The sequence below is a fragment of the Perca fluviatilis genome, chromosome 4, assembly GCF_010015445.1.
Source record: "Perca fluviatilis chromosome 4, GENO_Pfluv_1.0, whole genome shotgun sequence".
NCBI lineage: Eukaryota > Metazoa > Chordata > Actinopteri > Perciformes > Percidae > Perca > Perca fluviatilis.
In genome coordinates, this window is record NC_053115.1 from 2761000 (window position 1) to 2786764 (window position 25765).

A 25765-nucleotide genomic window follows, 5' to 3' on the forward strand; every position below is an offset into this window, starting at 1 on the left:
TCAGACGATGAAATCATCAATCATTGTTTTGCATGATTTGCTTATCTCTATGATGGCAGGAGGAACTCTTTGCTGACTTTCTAGGGGTTTATGTCTGATGAAGTGCGACAAAAGTTGAAAAGAGCGACAAAAAAAAGCAACGAAACGATGCAACCCCATAAAAAAAAGTAGGATTAAAACATCTGAGAAAGTCACAAAAAAGTCGGAAAAAGCTACAAAAGTGGCCAAAAAAGTGACATTCAGTAATACAGTCAAAGATATTTTAATTTTTTCGATGTATGCATGTGAATTTAACTCTACATGTCTGGCCCTTGATGTGAGTCTCTTTTCCAGTGTGGCCCTTTATGAAAATTAGTTTGACACCGCTGTCTTAAACCATAAGCTGGCAAAATCTTCTTGCCGAAGTTCGAGATAATATGTCCATCTCTCCATTTTGTATATGTCATAAACTATTTCTATCCAGTCATCGATCAAAGGAGCCTGTTGCTTCAACCATTTATGGGTTATGGCCTTTCTACTCGCAGCTAGTAAGATCGACATAAGCTTCTTGTCTTTAGCATTTATCACTTAATCTGTAATTATTTTTATTGCATTCATCTGACAAAGCAAATGGCCCATCAGAGGAAGTGAAACATGTCAGGAAAGACTCCACCTGATGAAGAACTGATGATGAAGCATCATTGAATGTATCTGGCTAAACAAAAATCTTTCTTCCAAATTGACATTTCGTTCTGTTTTTCTCTGAACTTCCCTTTTTGTTGTTCAGGCTTTCCTGACAGTATTTTTGCCGGATGCCAGTATCAGTTCCACAAATTACTTAATTTCCAGTATCTATCAACAAATAGCTGATGTACTGTATATTTTTTATAATTATATCCTGTGAAATATGCCAGTTTGTCATTTTCTGTTATTCTCAGATCCTCTTTCATGTCATTTGTTTTTCTATTTCTGCGAGTTTGGAACAAAAAAGCTTTTTCTTGCCTTGACCTTGTTTTTGGGACATGTCATCCTATTACATGCAAAAGTCTAACCATGATTAATATTGTTTTGGGGTAATCTCAGATTCAGATTTAGATTGGATTCAGATTAATTTATTTGTCATAATTCCTTGTGTACTTACATACACTGGTCAGGTGCCTTTGTTGTTGTTATTGGCGCTAAAAGTCTCCTTTAGCGTCATATAACGCGCTTTAACTAAACGTGCTTGGTCGGGTCTATTGGCGTCCCTTTTGAGTCTGTTACAATGTTGGTCCACATTGTAACATGTCGCCACTGCATTTGGCAATAAACCAACTTGTGAATTGTAAATATTAGTTTTAGCACTCATAATGTGCAAAAAAGCATTTAAAGACTAATGTGAGACCAATTAGCAGCAACACTTTATCTTTAAATAGACCGGCTCTGTTATGAACTCAGTTGTGAGACATTTCAAGCGCTCTTGGGGGCCCTCTGGTAGCCACGGGGTCCTAAGCAGCCGCTTATGCGTCGGGCCGGCTCTGGTGTCTCGTTTGTGCTCTGTGTATTTCTGCAGTAGGTCTAGTTTTGGTTTTTTCACCTAAGATGTAGAGCAGTGTACAGCCACTTCCCTAAACGTTGTGTCATTTAGAGACCAGAGACCCAAACGGGGCTCTGAGTCTGTCAGAAGGTCTGAGATCTACCGTATCAGCAGAGCTATCACGTAATGCACAGCAGACTATGGTGCAGGTGGATTATTTTCTGAAATATTGTGACTTTATTCTTGTAATAGCCTATATCACTTAGAGCAGGGGTCGGCAACCTTAGGCACGTGTGCCACCATGGGCACGCGGGACCTTAACCAATGGCACGCTGGAAATATGTGTGCAAGAGAGTTATTGATGTGTTGAAATCATGGTTGAAATGCTGAAGCACTCTCTCATCCGCATGGATATGGATGCATTATAAGACCAAAACAAATACATGTAGTTACTTCATATGCACGTGAATGACGCAATCGTTATGTTCGTGTTCTTCGTTCTTGTTAATGATGCTGGTTGTGTTATTATTATTATTTTGCAACAGCATCATTTCATTGAAAATGAGGCATATAGTACCTTCTTATCAGTCCATTGATTATTAAAGCTGGGCTTTTCCACAACTTTTCGCTTCAGGCTCTTTGACAGTGATATTTTTGTCATTTTACACCAATCAGGACGCTGCATACTAAAACCATGTTTCCATAATCATAATAATAATATACCTGGATATTACATTTTGATGTGATGTCATAATTAAACTTAATGTTGACATGGCACACTAATAAACAATACATTTTGAAAAGGGCACTTCATATCAAAAAGGTTGCCGACCCGTGATAGTAAATGATAGGCTACATGTGTGGTGACTCAGATATAATTAGAAAAGTCGATCTACAGGATAATAAATAGATGAAAGCAATACAGAATGCCTGACAGCCTTACTGCTAAATATTCCATTATGTTTTTATATTTGGATTGTAATCTATGTTTCCCTTTACATAGCCTAAAGATAATTCCAGCATAAATTGATTCAGAAAAAGGTAGACAGGTGCATAAAAATTAACCTCAATGCAGGAAATGAAGTGTTTAATGCTCAAAACACTGGCCTTTGGGTTGCCAGACCAGTTATGATTAGACCAAATGTTGGTGACATCTAATTTACATGCAAGCTAGAAACTAAAATGAACATACATTGCTACTCTATTGCTGACACAGCACTGTGGAGATCTGGCAATGCGAGACTAGGGGGGCGCAAAACTCAATCTCGCCTAGGGCAACCAAAGGACTAGAGCCGGCCCTGCACACGGGTCCCCGGTCTCCTGGGTGAAAGTCCTGTGTTGTTTGACCCATCCATCCCCCCAATCAACCTCCCTATGCGGATTTTCGGGCTTTCATACTACTCGCTACCGTAGTCACTATTAATGCTACGTCATCTTCTCATTGACTTTACATTGGCATTGTTTTCCGTAGTGGCCACACAAAATTTTCACACATTCCTTGCCACCACCACGTAATGCGGTGTTAACAGTTCGGGATCATTTCACGTAATTCTGTGAGAGCAGGCTGGGACCGTGTGAACCGTGTGTTCGATACCTGGCAGTCCTTTCTGTCCTAATTCGGTGAGACCAGGCTGGTAAAGTGGTGACATGTATTTTCCAGTGTTAATCTGCATCATGGTGTGATGCCCTTATGAATCAACCATGTTTAGCTATAATAACCTTATCAAAAATACCCCATTTATGATCAGTTTGTTTTTCTGCAATAGCCATTTGATGCTTTTACATCTTGTAATTACCTCATGGTTATTCTAAGTGGCAGAGTCCGTCATTCCCATGCTTAATTCAAATTGCCTTCACACATTCTCTGGAAACAAAGCATGCATGTAATCCAGCCAATTTTTTTGGTGGTCCAATCAGCGAACAGAGGGAGTGGCTGAGAACGATGCTAGAGTTCTTGTTTGCTCAGCGCCGTTAAATTACATGTATGCGTGCCCGGGTTGTTTCAGTGGGTAGAGCAGGCGCACATATCCTGAGAGGTTTATGCCTCAACACAGAGGTCCAGGGTTCGAATCCGACCAGTGACAATTTCCTGCATGTCTTTCCCCCTCTCTCTCACCTATCTGTCCTATCAAATAAAGGCGGAAAAGCCCAAAAAATTATCTTTAAAAAAATGACATGTATGGGATGCAGGAGTTTTCCACCCGGGAGTTTTTGTAAACAAAAATTGTGATTGGGTCTGTACTACAGGGCTGATAAAGGGAAAGTTGAACAGGTGAATGAGAGAGTCAGGTGACTGGGACAGGTCGGAAAGTCTGAGGGGCATCTGGTGGCAAAATTACGAATCCCACTATGGCGACGCCAAGACCCACTTGGCGTCGCCATAGTGGTCGATTGGTTGGGGTTAAGCATTTGACCTTGAGTGGTTAAGGTTAGGATAGCTGATTGGTCAGGGGATAGGACCTGAACAAATCAGGTTACGTTACCTTGCGTAAGCATGGACGCCTAGCCAATAGCTATTGAAGGGCGGGTCTTGGCGTGGCCATAGTGGGAGAAAAAGAATATCGCCATCTGGTGAAAGGGTAAAGATTTGCAATGAAGGGGCAATGTGGCTGAAAAGAGGGACAGAAAGGAAGAGTGGGCACAAATAACACAACTGATGCAGACATTGTGACACAGCTGTCTTTAAACAATGCATGGAGATGCAAAGTAGCTCTCTGTGTTATGATCAGCCAGAGAAGGAATAAAATAAAAAGTGAGAAATCACATTCTGGTGTGTTTTTTTCAGCTGTTTATTTGTGTTTCTTTGGTTTTCCAGTTCAAATTATCAGCTTACTGACAGAGAAGATCAATTCATTGCATCAAATGCTTTTAATGTGAGCGTGAAGGAAGGGAAGACTTGGGAGTTGATGTAAAACTGTTTAGGAAAAATTAGGAAAAAGGCAGTTTTGTGTTTTCCCCCGTCCATTAGATCAGTGAGGGTGCAGCAGGAAGCCGGAGAACGTGCTGTAACCGGCCGGTGTTCCTCTCATCCCTCTGTAGTCTTTAGTTTCCAGCCAAACCTCCTGATCCCTGGACAGGTAGACCGCCAAGCTGCCCGAAGTCACCTGGAATCAGTCGAAATTTAAATACAGGTGCATCTTTTTGCAATGAATGAGAGTACTACAATTAATTACATTCACTCATGCAGTACTTCAGCGAAATATTAAGGGACTGTCACTACCCGATGTGAGTCGAGTGCAGATGTGAGTTGCGCGTGCCCACATTTATATAGGGTTGGGTACCGAAACTCATTGTGTCCTACGCAACCGGTAGGAATCGGACCAGATTAGAACGCAAATTTTGGTTCCTCTTTTCGGTTCCACTTAATGTGTTGACCGAAACGGACGTAAAAGTATCACACTTTCTCTTTTTCTCTTTCTTATTATATATTTAAGTATTTGAAAACGTTAATATATTGTTAAATTTAAATAATTTTCAATAAATAAAAAGAAAAAAACTCTATAAAAGAGCCTTTCTTTGATGTAGTTTTTCAGTTTTTCAAGAATCGGTTTAGGAATCGGAATCGTTTTAAAAGTACCGGTTCGGCATCGGAATCGTAAAAATCCAAACGGTACCCAACCCTAGATTTAAACGGTTTACGGCATAACGCCAAGGGATCCGAAACCGGCAAACGTTTAGCTATCTATGATTGTTTGATTGCTAACGTTAACTGAAAACGCCATTCAAATGACAGCCTTTGTTGTGTTTGATTGCTAACTTGTAGCCAGCAGTGAACGAACTTCGTTATGTAGGTCCATTTTTATTGTATTGACATTACAGAAGTCTCTCGTTAGCAGGTTCTTGTCAGCTACTTCAGACATTACAGAAGTCTCTCGTTAGCAGGTTCTTGGAGGCTACTTCAGACATTACAGAAGTCTCTCGTTAGCAGGTTCTTGGAGGCTACTTCAGACATTACAGAAGTCTCTCGTTAGCAGGTTCTTGGAGGCTACTTCGGCCTCTAATCTAGAACTGACATCAGGGATCATGCCGTGAAGCTGTGATGCTAAATAATAAATTGCTGCTATGTCATGTACCTATCTCATTATTCTGTTGCTACCAGCAAAACAGATCCACATGAAATCTGGTCTACCCTACCTGTGTGTCGCAAAGTGACGCTTGCACAACTCACATTTGCACTCGACTGTGACAGCACTGTCAAATCTAGACTTTCATGTGCCCAGTTTTCCAGATTTGGAAATGCCATGTTTTGCTATCCAGGATCAGCTAACGTAAAATAATTCTGGAGTATAGTATTGTGTTATGCTCGTACCTGTCTCCTGACGCGGCGATGATCGCAGAACGACGCCAGCAGGGTTTCTCCCAGCTTCATCAGCACACACAGTCGTTCATCTAAAGAGGCGTGGTACACAAAGTAGTACGTTCCCGGGACCCGACACCTACAACACACAAACTTGATTTATTCACATTCAATCATTATTTTTTTCTACTATCTGGTTGTGCAGCTTGACCACACTGGAAGTCTTGTAGGAACAGAAATGTTTTATTTTATTTGGCTTGCTTTAAAAATTCCAGATCAACCAGGGAAAAATGTATTAATTTATAAAAATAGATTTCAGCCATGCTAGCTAGTGACATTACATGGATGCCGTTCTGTCGGTTTGTCCAAACTTTGGTCCGGATTAAAATATCTCAACAATTATGGGATGGATTTCATCAAGTTTTGCACAAAGATTCATGTTCCCCAGAGGATAAATCCTACTAATCCTACTGACTTTGGTGAAGCCCCAGACTTTTCCTGTAGTGCCACTATGAGGTTGACATTTATTGTTGTCTCAACAACTATTGGATGTTGTGCCATGCAATTTGGTACAGAATACTCAGGTTTTGTGGATGTACACACAACTAGCCTATTCTATCTTAATAACTTAGTGATACCTTAATTCTTCTTCTAGAGCCATTATCATGTCAAAATTAAAATGCATCCAATACTGGATTGGTTCATGACCAAACACCAACAAATCTCATGACATTCAGTCAGCCTCTGCTGTGCTTTGTGTTGAGTGCTAATTAATTAACACAAATGTTAGCATGCTAACCCGCTAAACTAAGATAGCGAACAAGATAAACATTAAAACCTGCTACAAATCAGCACTTTTGTTCTGACCATGTTGCCAAGCTAGCATTAGCATTTAGCTCAAAGCACCACTATGTACAGCCTCACAGAGCAGCTAGCGTGGCTGTAGACAAGTCACGTTTACATTACACTCACTAGGACATTCAGATTCAGAATACTTCATTAATCCCCAAGAGACAATTCATTTTTACAGTCAATCCCATCAGTGTAAATAAAATAAGTAAATGCATAACTAAAGACAACAATCAAAACATCAACATTAGCATGTCACAACACCTGCACAGATCAACGGGTTGTGTTTAGTAGCCTGATAGCTGAAAGAATAAAATAATTTGCATAATGATGGGTTTTCCATGCAGGTGAGGTCTTTCCACTGGACTCCAGTGATCTTGGAGCAGACCTTGAACTTATTTAGACAGTTTTTGTCTTTCACAGACAACCCATTAAACCAGCACACAAATCCATTGGGCTAAAGTGCTGTCAATCTGACAATTGGGATTTCTATTGGATCAGCGTACTGTCACTTGACTACCTGCTCTGATAATTTATTTCTTTTAATGATTATTTTTTGGGAATTTCCACCTTTAATGATAGGAAAGCAATGAAAGGGGGAAGACATGCAGGAAATCGTCCCAGGTCTGACTCGACTGACTTTTTTTTTTAAGTGTCAGACTGAGCCTATAGAAAATGTGTATTCTAATCGTATAGGCTACAATTTGTTTAAAATAAAAACAAGTGAAGCTAAAAATGAACGTGATGTTTTATTGAGCAGATTTACATTGTGTTTTTCTATCCAATATTTCTTATATTTCCAAGCAGATTTTCTAATCTGTATTCTGATAGAATGTCAGACTGTTCATTGGTCACCCCTGTGCCACCCCATTTAAAAAAATCGCCCCTGTATACAGTCTGTGTTCTCGTTGAATTTCAGCTGCGAGTCAAACACTGCAAACAATGAGCTCATACAAAAAAAATGTAGTCTGACCTTTACAAAAATAACAATACGTTTGTTTGATTATCATACAAGTTTGTAGTAAAAAAAAACATCTTCATTGGTTTCTGTAAAATATGAAAAGAAACAGATGGTTTCTCACCTGAAGCGTCCTGTACTGGTGTCGTAGTCATCATTGATGTTGGTGATGACTTTGGTGAACCGAATGATGCTGGCTTTCTCAGGATATTCGTTGGTTCCTCTGGCCACGCTGAAGGCCGCCTGCTGCTGGACTCCAGCAGCCCTGCAGCCACAGAAAACAACACAGTAATGCTCAGAGCTGCTTTAACCTGCTGGGGACCCACATAGACCAAACTTAACTTCAGTGAGGGCCACACTGGAAATGAGAATCACATCAAGGGCCAGATGTAGAGTTTAAGAAAAATCTAATATCTTTGACCGTATTATCGCATGTCTAATAAAGTCTTCTCACTTACAGTTTGGTCGACATAAAGTCCTAAAAAAGTCGGGAAAAAGTTCCTTAGCCGGCATCGCATAAACATCAAAAACGTCTGAAAAAGTGGCAAAAACATTGAAAAAAGCAGCAAAAAAACTCGGAAAAAGTGGCAAAAAAAATGCTGGAAAAAGTTACTAAAACATCGGAAAAAAACATTGGAAAAAGCACCAAAGAAACCTCTGCAAAAGTGGCAAAAATGTTGAAAAAAACGTCTGCAAAAGTAAAAAAAACTACGTGTGCCAACATTTATTGTCAACCTAAATTGATATGAGAGCCGGATCAATATCTGCGAGGGGCCAGATTTGGCCCGCGGGCCTTGAGTTTGACACCTGTGCCATAGACATTTTTCACGGCAGACATGTTGACATGTCATAGTAGGAAAAGCACAGGTGTGTTCAAAACCATTAACGATGGCTGCATTCCACTTAGGAGAGGTACTGGTATTAAACCATTACTGATGGCTGCATTCCACTTAGGAGAGGTCCTGGTATTAAACCATTACTGATGGCTGCATTCCACTTAGGAGAGACCCTGGTATTAAACCATTACTGATGGCTGCATTCCACTTAGGAGAGACCCTGGTATTAAACCATTACTGATGGCTGCATTCCACTTAGGAGAGGTCCTGGTATTAAACCATTAATGATGGCTGCATTCCACTTAGGAGAGACCCTGGTATTAAACCATTACTGATGGCTGCATTCCACTTAGGAGAGGTCCTGGTATTAAACCATTACTGATGGCTGCATTCCACTTAGGAGAGACCCTGGTATTAAACCATTACTGATGGCTGCATTCCACTTAGGAGAGGTCCTGGTATGAAACCATTAATGATGGCTGCATTCCACTTAGGAGAGGTCCTGGTATTGTGCATGCTGACTCACTGAAATATCTTACTGGGACACTTGATGGAACTGAGCCATCGTTAAGGTTATCAGTTTCAGCTGTGCTTTTCCTACTATGACAAGTCAACATGTCTGCTGTGAAAAAGGTCCATTGAACCTAGCATGGATACCAGCCGAACTTAGCCCTGCCCACAGAATTTGAGGTCTGGAAGTTCGGTCTGGACTTGATCCGTTGTGAAGCAACTACGCTCGAACCAGAGCTGTTCAGACCAATCAAATTGTCAGGGGTCGGGCTTTATACGATGATGGACAGATGATCAACAGTAACGTAATCAACCACGTCACCAAAGAGTGCTTGGGTTGAATTTGTTTACAACAGAGATGGCTGCCATTGCGTCTGTTGTAGAAAATATCGACAGCGCATTAATTTTAAAAGAGGAACAGAGAACCACGATCACGTATGGATACACATCGCCACAACCGTCCGCACGACACCGAAACTGCTGCCTCTGCCTTTGACTTGCAGCTTCTGTGACGTCTGTCTCTGTTGCTCTGATTGGTTGTAAGTCTATGTGTTGCTCTGATTGGTTGAAGGTCTATCTGTTGCTCTGATTGGTTGTAGATCTATCTGTTGCTCTGATTGGTTATAGGTCTATCTGTTGCTCTGATTGGTTGAAGGTCTATCTGTTGCTCTGATTGATTGTAGGTCTATCTGTTGCTCTGATTGGTTGTAGGTCTATCCAATTGAGTGCAGAGGCATTTTCTTTCCGGTCGGTTGAAACACGCCCCATAATCACAGCCCAATGGAGCAGTACCAGACTCATATTCTGTCTAGAATCTGAGTATGACCACGTCAGACTATATTGAACCCCACGTTATTTAGGAATATGCAAATATTTATGGGGTGGCGAGAGGGGGGGCAGGACTTTTTGAGGGGTGGCAACATATGGCAGACGTATATATACTGAATTTAATCACAGTTATCACAGTGTGATGAGAAATAGTATGTGCACACTACAAAAGGGCACAGGCTGCCATTTACAAACTTACACAGACAAACTTAATCTCATGCAATCAGTGTCCTGCATTTGAGGCGACCATACAATGTGATCTCACTTAATAGGAGATAGAAGTATGATGGAAGTAAGGGGCTTTATCACAGGAAAGGTATTAAGGTAAGACAGGTGATGAGGAAGCAAACAGTTTTTGACTGACTGCAGTCAGACTTTGGAGATTCGCGCTTGTAAATGGTCAAATTGGCCGTAACTTTTAATTCGTTGCTGCCAACTGGGGTGGCAGCAGGGGTGGCAAGGCTTTCTTTTAGGGGGGCATTTGCCACCCTATGCCAGCCCGCTAGATCCGCCCCTGCTGTCATGTGCCTTGCTCAAGTGCCTTGCTCTGATTACATACCCTGGTTCTCCCGGTGCCCCTGGAGGTCCAGCAATTCCTGGGATCCCAGGTTTTCCCGGTTCACCGCTCTGTCCTCGTTTTCCAGGAAACCCCAACTGGCCCGGCTCCCCCTTCTCTCCCTTCTGAGGGCCGAGGCCGCCCTGCCAGGCTGCTCCTGTAAACAGCGACAACATGCTGAACACATATCAACCGGCCACACTGAGCTGCTGTTTTGGACAGTTTAAAGGAATAGTTCAACATTTTGGGGATTTATTTGCCTGTGCAGAAAGACTTCTTCGCATTCATGTTTTTTACTTCACTGTATTCTATCTAGTATGTGTAGAAGATTTAGACCCCGTGTCAAACTCAAGGATCGCGGGCCAAATCTGGCCCCTTGCAAATTTTGATCATATAATATGTGCATATCAATTTATGTTCACAATAGATTTTAGATGTGAACCAAACCAAAAAGACGGGAAACTGTTTTACAGACTGCAGTTGTGCGACACTCAAAAGCAGAATTTGGCAGATTTGCCGACTTTGAGGCTCATAAATTGCCATAGCACCAGAGAGTTTACATATTCAGGCTGTGAAAAAATAATACATTTTTGATTTGCTAAACTCTATGATGGCTAAGGAACTTTTTTGCTGACTCTTTAGGGCTTTATGTCAACCAAACTGTTAGTGAGAAAGCTATATGAGACATAAATAATACAGTCAAAGGTGTTTTTCAACTTTTCGGTTGAAAAAAGCATGTCAAACATGTCTGGCCCTTAATATGATTCTCATTTTCCAGTGTGGCCCTTAGTGAAGTTGAGTTTGACACCCCTGGACCAGTATGGATGTTCTTTGTCTGGACAAACAGTTCATTTTCCGGATAATCCGGCGCCCCCTCACCTTCTTTGTGTTGCTGTTCTTAAATTCCGCGTGCAACAAGGCAGGCGTGCTTTTTATTTTTGGCAAATGATTGTAAAGATTTACAAAACATATGTTTACGGAATTAACTCTCTAACTGGGAGGTGTTGGGCCCCGATTCATAACGGGATTTGCTGGCCGATACACAACAACATAACAGCAAATGATGTTTAACCATGTATCAGCTAATTTAAATAGCTCACGTTACTGTATTGTGAGATCAGTTAACTTAATTTAATATTGTATGGGGTGTCTTCTTTTGCAGGGTGCTTCCCGAGACTATTTTGCAGAGCCACTGTGGTTGCGTCCAGGTCTTAGCGCCGCCCGAAACGATTGCGATTAATTTTTAAGAAATCCTATCCCAGATGTGAACCGTGCAACCTGATCTCACAGAATTCTGTCAAAATCTGGGGCAGTTTCACATAATCACGAAAAACAAGTTACAGGTCCCATGGCATGAAAATGTCACTTTATGAGGTTTTTTAACATTAATATGAGTTCCCCCAGTCTGCCTATGGTCCCCCAGTGGCTAGAAATGGTGATAGGTGTAAACCGAGCCCTGGGTATCCTGCTCTGCCTTTGAGAAAATGAAAGCTCAGATGGACCAATCAGGAATCTTCTCCTTATGAGGTCATAAGGGGAAAGGTTACCTCCCCTTTCTCTGCTTTGCCCGCCCAGAGAATTTGGTGCACCCATGAGAGAGAGAGAGACATCATGGCTTTCAAACGAGCAAAGTGACAGTTGGTCAAGACCACACCCCCACCCTCCACCTTGCCCCCCCCCTCTCTCCTCCTCAGTAGCTAGAGACACAGAAATGGCACATACTAAGGAAAGCTCCTTGTGGGACTGGCTCTAGTGGCTGTAATTCTAACCCCCTAACCCCTAAACACCTAAGTCCTGTGTTGTTTGACACATCCACCCCTCCAACCAACCTCCCTACGCGGATTTTCGGGCTTTCATAGTACTCACTACCGTAGTTGATCTTAATGCTACATCATCTTCTCATTGACTTTACACTGGCGTTTTCCGTGGTGGCCACACGGAATATTCACACATTCCGTGTGGCCACCACCATGTAATGCGGTGTTAACAGTTCATGATCATTTCACGTAATTCTGTGAGTGCAGGCTGGGACCGTGTGAACTGTGTGAACCGTGTGTTCGATACCTGGCAGTCCTTTCTGTCCTTTCTCTCCGTCACGACCGTCTTTGCCAGGCAGCCCAGGAATACCTGAGGACAGAAAGACAGACAGATTAACAAACAAAAGAAAACTAAATAATATACATACATATATATATATATATATATATATATATATATATATACACAAATACAAACATGCATGCACTTACCTGGCATCCCAGGCATCCCTGTTGCCGGGCAGGACTCCATGGCGACCAGCAGGTGTGTGGCCAATGAGAGTAGAGCTCCGATCGTGAGAAAACAACGATGGAGCATGATGACGAACCTGACAGGGATGAGGAGACAAGGAGAGATGAGAGGAGACGAGGAAATTAAAAAAAGGAGAAGGAAGGGAGATGGAAACGTAAGAAGATAGGAGATTAAACAAGAGAAGAGAAAGAGAGGTGATGAAAAGACGAAGAAAGAAGAAGACAGCAGAGGAGGAAAGGAACGAAGAAACCCATAGAAATAAGGAAAGACGAATAGAAGGTTAGAAGGAGATAATGGAGGAGAAAGGAGGAGATGATAGGAGGAAAAAGTAGAGTACAAGAAAGGAAGAGACGTGGGGAAGGGGATAAGAGAAGAAGACAAGGAAAGATGAGAAGAGAAAAAGAGGAAACAAGGACAGAAGCGAGGAGGCCAGGGGAAAGGAGAGAAGAAGGGAGGAGGAGAGGGAGAAAGAAAGCAAAGAAATTAGCTTCAGTGTAACGAAAGAAACGGAGGTCAGATTATGATCAAATATCAAAGTTCTCTTTTAATATAAAAATAAAAACGCAATCATAATGACAAAGAAAGGAGAAACCGCAGATTATCGGATTCTCTTTTACAAATTAATGTTGTTGACTTCAATCTGATAAACTGCAATCAACACACAGTCATGGGAAATGAATGTAAAAACATGAATAAAACTCACCTCAGCAACCAGAAAGAAGAATCAAAACCACCTCGGTGAGTTCAGAGCAAACTCAAGTGAAGCTCCGAGTCCTGCAGCTGCTTTAACGTCAGAAATAATTTTCAGAGCCTGTTGTATGTAGTTCTGCAATTTTGGGAAGTTATTGAAAGCTGGAGGGACAGAGTGAGTAAGTGAGAGAGAGAGAGAGAGAGCGAGAGAGAGAGAGAGAGAGAGAGAGAGAGAGTTTAAACGTGTTTATCAACCTTTTCTGTATTTAGATTTAGAGCATTTTATAATGTAACGCATTCAATGACACACAAAAACATTATTTTAACAAATGTACCTCTGTAATCCCAGATTTCAAAGAGCTGAGTGTCCTTTCAAAATGAAAAGTTCTCCTTGAAGAAGGAGACAGGGCATATCTTGCTGCCCAATATGTACAATATGCCTCAATCTGAGCGACAGAGACACATGCACGCACGCACACAATGTACTAATTATTATAAATCAATCCTAATATTGTGTTAATATTTGGACAAATTGTATTTTGATGCTTTAGCAACATTGTTACTGAAACTTTAATGCCCCTTTGAATTGAGAGAGAGAGAGAGAGAGAGACATAGAGAGAGAGAGACAGACAGAGATAGAGAAAAAAGCGCGAGAGAGAGAGAGAGAGAGAGAGATTTTTGAATGTTTATCAACCTTTTCTGTATTTAGATTTATAACTTTTTACAGCAGCAGCATGCTGTAAAACTGACACAAAATCAGCAGCAGTGAAATGGTCAGACGTATGTGGACACCTGGACATTACACACATGTGATAGTGTGATGGTTTGCCACCTCTTGTTCTAAGAGGAGGTAGACTGAGGCCATGGCAAAGTGGCTAAAGTTCACAGAAAGAAGAAGTGTGCAAAAAAACAAAGACGTTTCACTTCCATAGCCTGCACAGGGGTTGCACGAAACTTTTCAATGTGATGGGGCAACACACAGAACTGTGGGAATTAAGGGGATATTATACAGACAGCTGTAATGTTTATTTTAGAAAAAGCATTTACATTGAGCCTGTAACAGTCTATCTACAGCATGGGTGGCCAACCAGTTCAGCATAAAGAGCCACAAAAAAACACACACCATAGAAAAAAGCCACGCAACACATGCACGTCCACACTACAACAGCAACAGTGATTTCCAGATCTAATAGCAGTCATAATACATAGCAATTTTCATATTATTTTTCTTACTTAGATTGACTCAGTGGGAAACCTGACAGTCTTTGTTATTCACATCTGTATACGGTTCAAAAGCCACAGGTTCGCAACCCCTGATCTACAGCATGCCGCTCTCCTCCGCTAAAGTTATTCATTTGATAGCAGAGATTTGGTGATGAACATGAAGTGGTTTGTGGTGCGCCTGGATAGCTCTCCTGGTTAAGCGTACGCCCAATGTACAAAGGCTCATTCCTCACGCGGCCGCAGGTTCAATTCCTTTTTTGTATGTCATTCCCCCTATCTCTCCCATCTCCTGTCTTAAGCTGTCCTGTCAAAATAAAGGCTTGAAAGGCCCAAAATTAATTAAAAAAAGTGGTTTGTGAATTATTGACATTTTAAACTAGGTCCAGTACGTGGTTAGCCTAGCTTAGCACAAAGAATGGAAGTGGAGGGAAACTGCTAGCATAGCTTTGTTGATTTTCTGACCTGAGTCTGGGTAAGGACGTCCATTTGCAAAAATGTCAGGGTATCTCCGTTCCATCTTCCCTTCTGTGAGATGTTCAATGCTGACATTTTGAACAGGTCAGTATTTTATTTGTTTATAATTTGAATATGTAGGAAGATGTTTTGGTGTATTTGGTCAGGGTGTTTAAAGATGTCACTGTTCATATATGTGTTGGCTGGCCACTTCGTCTATTTGTCTGTGAAAACTCTCTGTCTGCTTTTAAAAAAACTTTTAAAGTTAAAGTGCTCATATTCTGTTTTTTTGCTTTTTCCCTTTCCTTTATTGTGTTATATATCTTTTTTGTGCATGTTATAGGTTTACAAAGTGAAAAAGCCCAATGTCCACCCCAAAGGGACTTACCATCTCCAACAGAGAACACTGTTCACAAACTGCTCCAAACAGCTCTATTGTAGTCCAGCCTTTACTTCCGGCTGGACTACAAGTGCCCAACAGTGCCTAGCCGTGCCTAACAGTGCCTAAAAGTGTTTACTGTCCCTAACAGTGCCTGACATTTTGCTAGAAGCTAACAACGTAGCTATGGCTGAACTTTGTCCTACTTTAGCATATCAACATTAGCTCACTAAGAACCTGGGAACCACAATCCCCAACTGGAAGTTTGATTTTCTGTGTACTGAATTTTTTACCTAAAGTAAACTTCTTTGACTTTTATGAACATCATGTCTTTTTTTTTTAAATATTAGTTTTTCTAAAATTATACTTTAAAAAAATCCCAAAATATCGCCTTACGCAGAGTATCGAAATATATTGCAATATATTGAATCGTGACCCATGTATCGCGATACATATCGTATTGCCAGATTCTTGCCAATACACAGCCCTATTCTCATGATCGGGTTTGTATGATATTGTGCAAAAACTTGCACAACAATTCATATGAAATTTCGGCGGTCACACGACTGAAGTTTAGCGGCCTTTACAGTTTAATTCAGTGCATATAAAAGTGACTGTGAGTGGGGTATAGGAATCCACGAGGTGCTGGTCGTTTCAGCCACCATTGCAGTTGAGTTTAGCTGACGAAAGGTGACTGTGAGCCAGGTAAAGGGCATCGACTGTTAGGTTTAGACACCAAAACAAGTAGTTGAGATTAGAAAAAAGATTGTGGTTTGGGTTAAAACACCCGCCGCCTTAAGGCTCTGATACACCAACCCGACATTAAATAAATGTAGAGGAGTAAAAACTACAATATAGGCTTCCAAAATGTAGTGGAATAAAAAGTAGTAGAAAATGGAAATACTCAAATAAAGTACAACTTACTCAGAATTGTACTGGAGTAAATGTACTGTGATTTTCGACAACTGGTTAAATGACTAAATCGGACTCCTGAGGACAAACTGAAGCAAATGAAAAAGCTAAAACTGAAAAGAGAAAGGAGACAGACAAACTAGAGATACACTAAAGGCTCTGACACACCAACCTGATGGCTAACCGTCAGCAGAAAAGACAGTCAGACTGATCATTCGGCTCGCGTCAGTCCATAAAGTGCCTCAGAACACACCGAAGAGACGCCGACTTGAGCGTACGTTCTGCGCGTGCGCGAGACGTAATACGTCTCCATAACAGCAGGCGGCGCTAATCTGTATTGTCGCCCAAAAAAATGAGGGAATATCTGTCTAGACCTCGTAAACACAGAGCACGCTGTGGTCAGTCCTCGTATTCATCAGAGAGAGGTGATAGTAGTCAAGAAGGATCCTTGTTGTCATTACTCGCTGAACAGAAGAGAATACCACGGTGAATAATAAGAAGATATTGGCGTTGTCAGCTCCGGTTTTCTCGTGCACTGATTCACTAGTCAAGGGCTAGCACTCCACCAATCAGATTGGTCATTGAGTCCGACTGCCCACAGGCCGATTCAACAAGTAAAATCGGTCAAAATGAACACACCGAACAGACTTGAGTCACCGACCTCGCCACACTGTCCGACGGCCGATAATCGGGTTGGTGTGTCAGCGCCTCTAAGCAGTAATCCCAGGACAGAATCACCTGTTTCCTGAGAAAAGGTTTTGTGTTTTTTCCTTAACTTCTTCCAGGACATTACTCCGCTCTCCCGCTGCTGTGTTTTTGAATATATCCAAATGACTCACTTGAATCACTTTTGTAGGTATATGTATGAATGGTTCATGAGAACAGCCTGAATTATTACAATTAGATAGCTTAATTAGATACAATATAATTCAGTAATATAATATATTATATTCAAAAATGGGCCATTAAGTATTTCGTCGAAGCTTATACTTTTGTACTTTTACTTAAGAATGATTTTGAATGAAGGACTTTTATTTGTAACAGAGTATGTTTACACTTCAGTATTGCTACTTTTACTCAAAATATTTGAATAATGCTTCCATCACTGCTTTTGAAACTATGTGAACCATGATGACATGAAAGCAGCGGGGATACCTTTAATCATACCACACATACCCAGACTCAATAATCAACTTTAATTGTGTTTTAATAGCACGTACAGACAAAATCAAAAGATTCACAAATATAACTGTGATACTGTGTTATGGTGAATTTGCCCACTGAAAAAAAACGTTTACATGTTAAATTCATAAAGTTTTCAGACTCCATGTTGTAGGAAAATGATTGAGTGTACGACTGAACTTCATTCTGTGTTTGCGAAGAGCAGGAAGCCGCTGAAGATGATCTGTTTCTCTTGGCTGTCTGTTAGTTCAGATGGTCTCTGCTGGTCCTTAAAGGACTCAAGCCAAACCTTCTGTCTGGCTGTCAGCTGTAAAACCACGCCGCCCGACAGCACCTGAAACACAACACAGCAAATCAAAGCAAGGCTTCATGACAATACTCAGAAATGGTGGAAGAAGTAGTCAAATCCTTTACTTAAACGAACAGTATGTAATGTCTGCTGCGAGGGGGTCCCTCAATCGAAACAAAAGACGGACCTTGAAGATGTCGTGAAGCAGCGTGGGATCATGGGAGTTGTAACCACCATTATCGATGAAAATCTATCTGATGGGACTCAAGAATTAAAAAACTACAGCCAATACATGATGGCCTATGTCAGATTGCAGGGACCCAGATTCCATTCAGCCCAAGATGATTTTTTCTGGGAGATGGGTCAATCCTAAGCAGGATGGATAAGCACATAAGAAGCTGGGTCCAGACTAGTTTAATGATAGCCAGACCGATTATTTTAAGAGGATGGAAGAATGAAGGTGTGCCATCAATCCAGGAGTGGGCTTGTGAGATGGCTAGGGGTGGTGGTGTTTGAAAAAAAAGTCAAAGGTCTGCCAGATTGGGGGCCCTATCTTGAACCCGGCACAGCGCAGCGCAAAGCTCGACCCAAGTGTCTTTGCTAGTTTAAGTGTTCAGGTGCATTCTGGGCGTGCTGGTCTTACAGGGAGGTGTGTTCAGGTGCATTCTGGGCGTGCTGGTCTTACAGGGAGGTGTGTTCTGGTGCATTCTGGGCATGCTGGTCTTACAGGGAGGTGTGTTCAGGTGCATTCTGGGCGTGCTGGTCTTATAGGGAGGTGTGTTCAGGTACATTCTGGGAGTATTGCTATCTTGAGGCAGCGGGAAGTGATCGCGCCATTGACCAACAAAAACCTGGTCTAAAGTCAATAACGCAGCATTTCATTGTTATTTTAACAGCAAATTAGTAAAATGCGCCTAAGCTTATGCATAGTGCGCACAATATGCTTGATGCTATGATTAATGAAGACACTAAGTACAACCCTTTAGACCCATGTGCCCGGCACACGGACCTTTATTTCCGCCGTCAAACTAGCAAAGGTGGATTTGGAGATGCCCTAAACGCACCTGCACCAGGTGCTTCACGCCATGTGCTTAGATCGTTAAAATAGGGCCCCGGATGTCTATACTTGAAAATGGGGAAAGTAGCAGAGTTTTCTGGAGGGCTCCTAGGTAGGGTTGGGTACCGAAACCCGGTTCCGCTATGGAACCAGTTCCTATGCAAACGATAGGAATCGAACCGGATTAGAACGCAAATTTCGGTTCCACATTTCGGTTCCACTTAATGTGTCGTCTGAAATATTTTCCCTCTGTCGCTCCCCAACGGACGTAAAAACATCGCCCTTTCTCTGTAGTCTACCGTTAGCTAGCTACCGTAAATGTAGGCTATTTTTAAAATGCCATATTTTCCCTCTGGGCTCACCAAAACGGATGTAAAATACTATACTTATTATATATTTAAGTACTTTAAAACTTAAATTTATTGTTAAATTAAATTAAAAAAAAACTCTATAAAAGCCTTTCTTTGAGGTCATTTTTCAAGAATCAGTTTAGGAATTGGAATCGTTTTAAAAGTACCGGTTCGGCATCAGAATCGTAAAAATCCAAACGGTACCCAACCCTACCCCTAGGAAGCTTTGTGCTGGGGAGACACGTGTATGATGGGCTTATGGTTTAGTCAGTTATACATACGTTTAATTGGTTTATGGCTTATTGTCTATTATGTCTATTATGTCTATTATAGACAATAATAATTATGTATTTGGTTTTTCCAGCTCGCACGCCAACGGAGAGTTGCTAGACGACCGTGGCTGCAAATGTAATTTGCAGCCGCTAGGGTGCGTCTAGATTTCTAGGCTAGTAATGTTTCTTCTTGGGAGGAGAAATTCAAAGACGTCTGTTGGGCTCCATGGCTCTGAAACTGACCTGCTCACTGTTCCTGTTGTAATCACAGAATCCCAACTTGTCCAGCAGAGCGTCACTGGCGATATAGAGACACACGCTGACCTAAAAAACACACAAAACACAGAACAACTGTAAAGCAGTTTGATGATGGAGCTGTAGGTGCAGATTACCAGTGGGGGAAGAAGTATTCAGATAATTTACTTAAGTAAAATAACTAATACCACACTGTGAAAATACTTCACTACAAGTTAAAGTCCTGCATTCAAAAACCATACTTAAGCTAAATGTACTTTAAGTATCAAAAAGTAAAAGTATTCATTGTTCTGCAAAATATTCCCTGTCAGTGAAATAGCTTCTGGATGTGGCTGGTTAGCTCATTTGGTAGAGTGGGTGCACACATGTAGAGGTTTATTCCTCGATGCAGAAGGTCCAGGGTTCGAGTCTGACCTGTGACAGTTTCCTGCATGTCTTCTGAACTCTCTCTTCCCTTTCATATCTCAGCTTTCCTATCCATTAAAGGTGGAAATGCCCAAAAATAATCTTAAAAAAAAAAGTTTCTGGATTGATATTACTGCTCCATTAATGTGTACATTGTATTTTAATGCTGTATGTTATTAAAGGTCCTGTACTCCACCACTGCAGATTACATAAATAACACTTTCTTGTTGTTATTTATTCTATAACCTATAACCCTAACCCTGTTATTTCTAGTTATTTCTAACCCTAACCCTAACCCTAGCCCAGAGCCTTTTCCCTAACATTAAGCACTCAATTTTTCCTATGCCTAACACTAAAATCCCATTTCCCTTTGCCAAAAACCCAACCATTTTTTCCTAACCCTAAGCCCCTCCCCCTTCCCCTAACCATAACCACTCCCCCAACCCCTAACCTTAACCCCTGTAGGGTCATCAGCACCACTATTGTGCAGAGGGACCCTCCCCTGGGTGGGGACAGGCGGAATTCAGCTCCTGGTGGTAGTTTGTGCAATCGGAACCCTGCCGCCTTCGGCGATGGAGTTCTTTGTATTTAACCCCTAACCCATTTATGTATCATATGAAGAAGTGCAGCAGTAGAAAAGAGTGTTACCTTGGCCACAGAGTGGAAGGTGAAGTAATACACCCCAGATACTCTGCAGGTGAAGTGACCTGTGGCTGCGTTGAAGTCCTCAGGTGTGTTGACCACAGTATTCTGGAAGGTTACCACCTGACACACACACACATACACACACACACAGACACACACACGCACACGCACACACACACACACGCACACGCACACGCACACACACGCACACGCACACACACACACACACAGACATATTTTTCCAATTATCTTTACATGATGAATATGAACATTAACAATTAATTGTAACACTATTTATTTAGTAGTTCCTATGAAAACTGTTGATGGTGAGGTTTAGGGACAATCTACTACTACTACTACTACTACTACTGCCCAGTAGTTGAAGAAGTACTCAGATCTTGTACGGAAGTAGTAAAAGGCATACTCCAGCAGACATGAAAAAAGAAATAAAGAATTCTATTTTTAGATAATTTGCAGATTTTGAACATTAGACAGAGAGGTGTGAACCTGGCCAACGCGAGGATAACTTCTATCAGTCCTGATCACGGAGAAGGCTGAACGGGCCTGCAGATGGGACTGCTGTCCTCCTAGAAACCACACACACACACACACACACACACACACACACACACACACAGACACACACACTTTTTTGTCACTTTTTTACAAGTTTTTAAACACTTTTCCCTACGTTTTTTGAAGCTTTTACAACATTTAAGTAACTTTTTTCAAGGTTCTTTTATCAATTTTTTTTTAAATGCGATAAAATTGAATAAAGTTTTGGTTCTGCTGTGTTTTCTGTCCTGTCAGATAATAGTTTCCTACATATGAGTTTACCAGGATATATACTGTAAGCTGTAGAATCAGATCAGTCTTTTTATTACCGTGGCCGATGCTCTTCCCGTCGGGGCCGGGGCGACCAGCCGTCCCTGGGGAGCCTGCTGTTCCCAGAGCTCCACGGTAACCTTTAGGACCCATGACACCTTGCGAGCCACGATTCCCAATCTCCCCCTTCAGCCTCAGCAGGACGCCTGGATCAACCGGACCTTCAACCATCACAACTGAAGACAAACAGACGAATGATTCAACCTGCAATAACAGATTTTTCGGCCAAGATGATATGTTGAAATTGCTGGCATTGCTTATTTACATATCCAGCAATATTATCACCTGGCCACCTGATAAATGTAGTTCCATTATTCCCTATCTTTTAGCTCTGTGTTTTGTCTGGCTCTTTACTCTACTAAGTTCACCAGCTAGTCTCTAACTGTGACTGTCTGCTGTTTACTGCTGAGCAGGTAGTGTACAGTGGCTTTTTACACATTTTTCTCTGAAAACGGCGCTATGAGAGCGGTGAGAGTGAATCAAAACAGTAAAGTTGCAGCCGGACAGCTAAACAATGAGTTTAAACTGTAAAGTCGAGGGGAGCTGCAGATTCAGGTGATCATTCTCTGTAGGGTTGTCACCTTTCACATTCCTATTTAATGCATTGTTATGATTAGGGCTGGGAATCACAGGGTACCTCATGATACGATACACGGCTCATGATACCGATAATATCACAATACAGCAATTCTGCGATAATCCATATATTGCTAGACAATCCAATAATTATACATCACAATATCGGTCTAACTATGAATACAAAATGCCCGTAAAAAGTTTAAGTGCAGGTTTTCTCTCTTTAATCACTGCAAGTCCAAAGTGTTAGAAAACAGCACAATTCTGCAGCACAAGTTTTCCAGTCTGTAAATTAAAATGACCCAACTATAGAGCAACTCTGGGTCCAGACTTTGGACTTCAACGTGCCTGGGGCATCTGTTATTTTCCTCAAACTGCTGTCTGCCATTCTGTTGAAAACCTCTTCCTGTTCGGCTGTTTAACTCATGTTCAAGTCTCCCTTGTTCATGTGTTGAGCGCCACCACGAGGAGCCATGAAGCAGCGAAGCTGTGAGCAGGGAAATCTATTTAGAGCGCCTTATTTTATTCATTAAAATATCAATATTTGGCACTAGCGTTTCGATTCTTGTATAGCACGATAGCACGATATAATGCCTTATCGATATTTTGTCCCAGCCGCTACAGGCGCTCAAAATATTGATTATAGCCGCTTCAATTAAGAGAATCATGAAGAATCATGATGCTCCCTGCTGTTTCTAAACTGTCTAAAATGTTGATTAGATTATTTCCCATGGTTTTGCCTTCGTATGACTACATGGAAGGACAAAGTAAATATTCAAACAAAAAAATCCCATGAAATAGGAAGTTTCGGAAAACTGGCTGTCATTTACCTGGCTCTCCTTTCTCTCCCTTTGCTCCAGGATATCCATCTCTGCCTGGAGCTCCTCTCTCTCCCGGTCGGCCGTCCAACCCGCTACAGCTCACGTCACATTGGCCGGTCGTCAGAAGCAAGGACACACCCACCAGAACCGCTAGCCCATAATAACCTCCCATGGTCCAAAACACTGGATATAACAATTCATGATGTTTAGTAGAATGGACGAGAAAACACAAGAGATGACGAGAAGAAATTATATCACGTTAAAGTCCTCAGAGTCACTGCAGTGGGGCCTCCAAATTATTGTCAAAAAGGTTTTTTTCATAAATTAAAATGTCTTAACATAATTCTGACATATTATTAGCAAATAAAACCACCTATCACCACTGATGCTAGGTTCACTGGCCTATAGGTAAGGTAGTCACTAAGATAGCCATTTACCCATACAGTTAACCCTAAGATTCTTGTGCCACATGTTTAATATTAAAAGATGATTTATAAAATCATGCCAACAATTATTGTTTTAATAGCTTGGTATTCTATGCAAAAATATAAAGGTTTTAGGTCGCCTACACGTTATTGTTATTGTTTATATTATATGCAACCTCATTTTATACAATATATGAAGTAGGGGGTCCCTGCTCCGTCTCTTTTTTAGTTAAGGGGTCCTTGGCTTAATAAACGTTGAAGACCCCTGCGTTAAATTATTGGTTTGTGACACTCTGTATTTTTGTCAATTTCTTAGCAACACATCTTGGGTATTTTCACCATTGATTCCAGTATATACTACGTACTCAATATTCATTTCCCTTCAGTACTCCGTCTGGGTTTGCGGTATATTCATGGGTTTTCTCCGGCCAAACATTTGGCGGTCCAATCAGTGAACAGAGGGAGTGGCTGAGAACGGTGATGTTGAGGTTGTGCGCTAGTTTGAGTTGTAGTTCCGTAACGGCGGCGGAGAAAGACGCGAGCGAAGCCATTCGGTCCGTTGTGGCAACGCTGCAGAATATCCAGAAGCCCCCACGGGGTTCGGGAACAGTTTGATTTTCCAGTTCGCTCCGTGAGTGGTGAATGGGTTGGCTAAGGCTAATGCTAGCGATGCTAAGCCGACGTCATGACCAAATGTTAGCGATTGGTTATGGCAGATCCAGAGAGGCTCTGGGCAGATCCAATAGTTTTAAACTTCAACAGAGTACCCGCCTTCAAGGAAGTTAACACTTGTCAATGGAGAGTGGCCAGACTCTCTGTACAAATGAAATGGACCAGAGTCTGGTAGGACCAGGCTAGTGTACCAGAGTCTGGTAGGTCCAGGCTAGTGTACCAGAGTCTGGTAGGACCAGGCTAGTGTACCAGAGTCTGGTAGGACCAGGCTAATGTACCGGAGTCTGGTAGGACCAGGCTAATGGACCAGAGTCTGGTAGGACCAGGCTAGTGTACCAGAGTCTGGTAGGACCAGGCAAATGTACCAGAGTCTGGTAGGACCAGGGTAGTGTACCAGAGTCTGGTAGGACCAGGCAAATGTACCAGAGTCTGGTAGGACCAGGGTAGTGTACCGGAGTCTGGTAGGACCAGGCTAATGTACCAGAGTCTGGTAGGACCAGGCTAATGTACCAGAGTCTGGTAGGACCAGGCTAGTGTACCAGAGTCTGGTAGGACCAGGCTAGTATATACAGACTCATTATTTAAATATGAATATTTCTAGGCCAACAGCATTTCTTCATTACATTTCTGACAGGTTGGAGAAGGCTTTTAAACATCAATAAGACCTTATCTATTAAGAAGCAAAGTTTTCAGAATATAATCAACCAGTTTAATGATTGAAAATATTTTCAAAAATAGGCAATTTAATCATTAAATTAATAAATATTTTTGCATCTCTTTTCGGTGTTGTAGTTTGTAGACGGTCCCTAAGCACTCGTCTTGCTGTTTCAACACCAGAACTAACCAGAGCTGAATTAGCACGACTTTTATGCATTTCTTTCTCATCTACTGCAGTCAGATTCACTGTGTTCACTCAGAAGGAATCCATTCACATGGGTAGCCACTTGTAATGACATCTCCAACATGTTAAGAGGCTAAAAGCACGTTTAAAACCTGCCCTGTTGCAGCCTCCTGGGTGCTAACGCTAGCAGGAGGATAACACGGTGTAGGCAGCACCGATTATTTTTGGTTTTCTCGCTACTGACGACACTCAAACACATTTTAAAGATAAATGTTAACTGAGAAGTTCTTTTTCATAGAAATAGCCAACCTAAATGGCTGTGTGGAATTATTTGGCACGCTGGTTTGCAAAGATAAAGTATGTTAGTGTAAATATTGAACACATGGAAAGACACAATAGAAATAGGCAAGTATTTAAATTCTAAATAAAAAAAAAACATCAGTTTTACATAGATTTTCAGTTAATTTCAACAACAAAAATTTGCATAGGTTTGAACTTTACTGCAGATAAATAATAATTGAGTTGGCTTTCTCTTTAAATGATGTAAATGTTTAAGTTATATTATGTTGCTTTGATTTTCGCTATTGTTGTAATGTTGAATTATTATTGAATGTTTGGAGATTATTTATTTTTACTCACCAGTCGAGTTTTCTTTCTCACCGGCGGAGATTTGGAGCTGCAATGAAAAGAGATTTCCTCATTTGAGGAACAGATCAAGAATTTTTATTTTGACACACACACACACACACACACACACACACACACACACACACACACACACTGAAGCAGGGGGAAATGAAACTTGTGATCTGAC

General features: G+C 41.4%; 2 protein-coding genes across 2 annotated transcripts; both read right to left on the reverse strand.

Annotated features, from left to right (window-relative positions):
- Nucleotides 1–4266: 4266 nt before the first annotated feature.
- On the reverse strand, nt 4267–13470 carry LOC120557394 (complement C1q subcomponent subunit C-like). The gene is made up of 7 exons (XM_039797680.1): nt 13322–13470; nt 12579–12694; nt 12394–12456; nt 10333–10486; nt 7724–7864; nt 5805–5931; nt 4267–4599 (listed from the first exon to the last, which is right to left on the reverse strand). Exons 2-7 carry the CDS (start codon nt 12682–12684, stop codon nt 4465–4467), a joined length of 726 nt encoding a protein of 241 aa, XP_039653614.1. The 5' UTR covers nt 12685–12694; nt 13322–13470; the 3' UTR covers nt 4267–4464.
- Nucleotides 13471–17453: 3983 nt separating this feature from the next.
- On the reverse strand, nt 17454–25739 carry LOC120557399 (complement C1q subcomponent subunit C-like). The gene is made up of 7 exons (XM_039797686.1): nt 25591–25739; nt 23023–23196; nt 21616–21792; nt 21239–21318; nt 20735–20851; nt 19670–19750; nt 17454–17792 (listed from the first exon to the last, which is right to left on the reverse strand). Exons 2-7 carry the CDS (start codon nt 23183–23185, stop codon nt 17640–17642), a joined length of 771 nt encoding a protein of 256 aa, XP_039653620.1. The 5' UTR covers nt 23186–23196; nt 25591–25739; the 3' UTR covers nt 17454–17639.
- Between the last annotated feature and the right edge of the window lie 26 nt (nt 25740–25765).

Bases quoted from the DNA above. Each gene is read 5' to 3' on its own strand.
- LOC120557394 (XM_039797680.1), bottom strand. From the start codon at position 12,684: ATGCTCCATCGTTGTTTTCTCACGATCGGAGCTCTACTCTCATTGGCC. The intron at 7,865-10,332 runs GTATGTAATCAG...CTGTGGCTGCAG, and splicing joins GGGGCACCGGGAGAACCAGG to GGCTGCTGGAGTCCAGCAGC. The intron at 4,600-5,804 runs GTACGAGCATAA...GACTGATTCCAG, and splicing joins ATCGCCGCGTCAGGAGACAG to GTGACTTCGGGCAGCTTGGC.
- LOC120557399 (XM_039797686.1), bottom strand. From the start codon at position 23,185: ATGGGAGGTTATTATGGGCTAGCGGTTCTGGTGGGTGTGTCCTTGCTT. The intron at 19,751-20,734 runs GTAACACTCTTT...TGTGTTTTTTAG, and splicing joins CCTTCCACTCTGTGGCCAAG to GTCAGCGTGTGTCTCTATAT. The intron at 17,793-19,669 runs GTCAGTTTCAGA...GTTGTGTTTCAG, and splicing joins ACAACAGGAACAGTGAGCAG to GTGCTGTCGGGCGGCGTGGT.